The sequence below is a fragment of the Hippocampus comes genome, unplaced genomic scaffold, assembly GCF_001891065.2.
Source record: "Hippocampus comes isolate QL1 unplaced genomic scaffold, H_comes_QL1_v1.1 scaffold337, whole genome shotgun sequence".
Classification (NCBI taxonomy): domain Eukaryota; kingdom Metazoa; phylum Chordata; class Actinopteri; order Syngnathiformes; family Syngnathidae; genus Hippocampus; species Hippocampus comes.
In genome coordinates, this window is record NW_017805929.1 from 72,238 (window position 1) to 76,436 (window position 4,199).

Sequence of the window (4,199 nt, forward strand, 5' to 3'; positions counted from 1 at the left end):
GTTAAAGGACGGGTGCCCCCCCAACATCTAGTTGCCTTTTTTTTTTTTTTTTTTAAAGCAGCAGGATTTAAACACGGACACTCAGATACTCTAGTCAAATGCCTTTGAGATATTTTCTGTTTTGCTGTTAAAATCAGCTCTCCCGCATTTCATAAGATAAGATAAGAAAACCTTTATTAGTCTCGCGATGGAGAAATTCCAATTCCATGACCAAGAGAGACAACTTTAGAGAACTGTCGTCGGAAAAGCATTTCGAGAAATAACAACTTGCTTTGTTGCGCTAACGCTGTTGCCATACATGTCAAATATTTTAAACTTGCTACAACTTAAATGACTGTTTTAGCACACGCAAAAAAAAAAATAACAACACTTTTTTTTTTTTTTAAACAGTCGACAGTCTCTCGTGTGTAGATGTTCCTAATGAGTGGACACCGGTTTCAAATTGATCCAATCTCTTTGTGTTTCTCCCCCACCCAGAGATCCCTCAGACGTGCAGGTTTCCCATGGAGGAGGGGCCCTGCCGAGCCCTCTTCAGCCGCTATTTCTTCAACATGACCAGCATGCAGTGTGAGCTTTTTTACTACGGCGGCTGCCAGGGCAATGACAACCGCTTCCCCGACTTGACTTCCTGCAAGGAGTACTGCAGCCCGCGAAAATGTGAGTGCTTTCAGAGGAACTGGAGTGAGAATATTTCGATGTTTCCTGTCGCTAACGGCGTCTTATTGTTTTCGCAGCGGTTCCCGTGCTGTGCCTGGACCCTCTGGACAAAGGCAAATGTTCTGCCTCCATACCACGCTACTACTACAACAAGACCACCAAGACCTGCGAGGAGTTCACGTATTCAGGCTGCGGTGGGAGCAGCAACAATTTCGTCTCCAGGCACAGCTGCATGGACGTGTGTGTTAAAGGTGTGAGCGGGCGTTGGTAGAAATTCACCAAAATCCACGACCGTTATCAAGACGAGACTAATTTTTCCAAACGCTTTCCTTCAGGAGGTAAAAAGGGCAGCGGAGGAAAAATGCGCCGCCTGAGACGAAACCGCATCACTTTCTTGCAAGCGTAGACTGACGGACTCCCGCGCACGCCTGTATTTTCCATATTTTGACTTTGACGGCAACATGTTCTGTTGCACTTTTGAGACTGTAAGATTGTAATGTATGTTTTATGCGCCGGTAGACGAAGCACTATTTTGTGTAAATATCTATATTTTATAAAGTATTTTTTACTATTTGTCTTGTGGTGTGGTTTTATTTTCTGCAAAAAAAAAAAAAGACTTACAAAGACAAGCACATTTTTGTTGATATCATACCACCTACATAAAAGTACGAGTGATGACGTACTGATAACCATAGAATGGGACATCGAACAAGCGACAACATGAGCAATCTTAATTCTTTTTTGAAACACAAATGTACCCAAGCAGACAAAAAAAAAAAGTTCAGACAAAGGGCTTCTTGTGACTTTCACTCCTTCCCGCTAGCACCTTCTAAGGAACTTAGTCATCCCAGCATAATGAGGAAGGAACAAATCATGACCGTTGGCAGCACCGTAATGACCTTGCGGCACGTTTGCGGGGGTTGGCTCATACAAGGCCCAGTCAATAGACACCACAAGTTCGGATAATGTAGTGAGAGAGAACGTTATTGGGACACGCTACAAAGCATCTAGCAAAGACGGAATGCGAGTTGTACATGTGCTACGTAGCTGATATTTCATAATAGCGTCGTGCATTAGACAGTCCGCGCGCCATTATAATTTCTGAACGGCTGTCACGTTTCGTTATTGCCACAAATATTTATGGGAGCCAGGAAAGGAAACGACTTCCCTTCTTCTACTGGGTATAAACAGAAATATCCGATCCGAAGCATCCCGTGACATTAAGAAACAATGCAAAGCTATTTACATAGACGACATCACGAGACAGGGTGGCCCGGTGGTCCAGTGGTTAGCGCGCGCGTGGACCTCACAGTGCAGTGGTCGTGGGTTCGATACCGGCTCCGGCCTTCCTGTGTGGAGTTTGCATGTTCTCCCGCAGGCCTGCGTGGGTTTTCTCCGGGTACTCCGGTTTCCTCCCAAATTCCAAAAACATGCATGGCAGGCTGATTGAACACTCTAAATTGTCCCTAGGTGTAAAAAAGTTCAGACAAAGGGCTTCTTGTGACTTTCACTCCTTCCCGCTAGCACCTTCTAAGGAACTTAGTCATCCCAGCATAATGAGGAAGGAACAAATCATGACCGTTGGCAGCACCGTAATGACCTTGCGGCACGTTTGCGGGGGTTGGCTCATACAAGGCCCAGTCAATAGACACCACAAGTTCGGATAATGTAGTGAGAGAGAACGTTATTGGGACACGCTACAAAGCATCTAGCAAAGACGGAATGCGAGTTGTACATGTGCTACGTAGCTGATATTTCATAATAGCGTCGTGCATTAGACAGTCCGCGCGCCATTATAATTTCTGAACGGCTGTCACGTTTCGTTATTGCCACAAATATTTATGGGAGCCAGGAAAGGAAACGACTTCCCTTCTTCTACTGGGTATAAACAGAAATATCCGATCCGAAGCATCCCGTGACATTAAGAAACAATGCAAAGCTATTTACATAGACGACATCACGAGACAGGGTGGCCCGGTGGTCCAGTGGTTAGCGCGCGCGTGGACCTCACAGTGCAGTGGTCGTGGGTTCGATACCGGCTCCGGCCTTCCTGTGTGGAGTTTGCATGTTCTCCCGCAGGCCTGCGTGGGTTTTCTCCGGGTACTCCGGTTTCCTCCCACATTCCAAAAACATGCATAGCGACTGGCGGGCATTCAGTTCAGGGTGTCCCCCAGCCAAAGACGGCTGGGATAGGCTTCAGCACGCCCGCGACCCTGGTGAGGGGTAAAGCGGATCGGAAAATGGATGGATGTATTTTTTTTCTCATCCCGCTCGGCTGCTCAACAGCGCCATCATATTTGACTTGATGGATTTAGACTCCTCCCAAGCGAGGCAAACATTTCCTTCCTGTCCGCATTTCCCTAACAATAAATATCACAGTAAGTGCGTAATCAGGGGGCGTGAATGGATGTTACCCAATAAGCTGGTGTCGCTCTTCTAAGGTCGCGCTGCAATTCCACTGCGTCTTAATTATGACAAATGCAAAACACGAGGATTATTATTACACAGCTCCGTGTTCCACTTTACACAGTACGATAGCGATCACAAAAGACGCAGTGTGGATTCAGGGTGTTGCGATGAATCAGTTCCATTTTCATTAGGCGCAGTACATTAGGCGGCGCAGAGTAGCCCTTGTTAGGAGGTAATTAATAGACTCTTGCAAAGTGGAACATTTTTCTTCCTTAAACCAAGATTAATTGGCTGCCCGATGTTGCCTTTGACAACTTGCCTTCCACTTTGTAACTGTGTGAGGCTAAACGGTGGCACAGATGATGAAACATTGAGAGTTTCTGAATTCAACCCGAATGTCATGATAATGTTGAAGTTGGAGGGGCAGGGGGGAGAGCGCTTCGGCATACTGTGCACTTTTGAACAGGGAAATTCCTTGCTGACCCCTGGTGGCACTTTTATGCATTATTTTAATTAAATTACAGTCCTGCAACATAATTTCCATTCCATTACGATTCGGGGAGTTAATTGCATTGCTTTTAAATTGCACAAATGTATTTTGGAATGCAATCAGATGTGTAAGTAATTGTCTATTTTATCGCCATTTGTTACTTTGTACAACAGAGTTGGGGGGGGGGCATACTGTGCACTTTTGAACAGGGAAATTCCTTGCTGACCCCTGGTGGCACTTTTATGCATTATTTTAATTAAATTACAGTCCTGCAACATAATTTCCATTCCATTACGATTCGGGGAGTTAATTGCATTGCTTTTAAATTGCACAAATGTATTTTGGAATGCAATCAGATGTGTAAGTAATTGTCTATTTTATCGCCATTTGTTACTTTGTACAACAGAGTTGGGGGGGGAAATTGGTTCACGTGCTGCCTCATTGCAGCAACTGAACAGTTTGTTTTTCTGGGAAGATCTTTTTTTTTTCTCCTTATTTTTGTGTTTTCATTGTGAGGGAAATTAAAAAAAAAGTTTGAATGGAAACGTCATCTTTTGCTTCTTTTGAGCTGGGCAGTTTGTCGACTATTTTAAGTGAAATGAAATGCTGTAGGGGCAGCACTTGGTTCTTGTTTGTTTTTTTT

At 44.7% G+C, this 4,199-nt stretch overlaps 1 protein-coding gene across 1 annotated transcript in view; it reads left to right on the forward strand.

The window, feature by feature from the left end:
• Window positions 1-1,230, forward strand: part of tfpi2 (tissue factor pathway inhibitor 2) — a 1,959-nt gene extending 729 nt beyond the window's left edge. The window contains exons 3-5 of the mRNA XM_019889734.1: window positions 478-657; window positions 735-908; window positions 993-1,230. Coding sequence (XP_019745293.1) covers window positions 478-657; window positions 735-908; window positions 993-1,063 — 425 coding nt within the window. The 3' untranslated portion in view covers window positions 1,064-1,230. The remainder of the gene's footprint in view (window positions 1-477; window positions 658-734; window positions 909-992) is intronic.
• The last annotated feature ends 2,969 nt before the right edge of the window (window positions 1,231-4,199 follow it).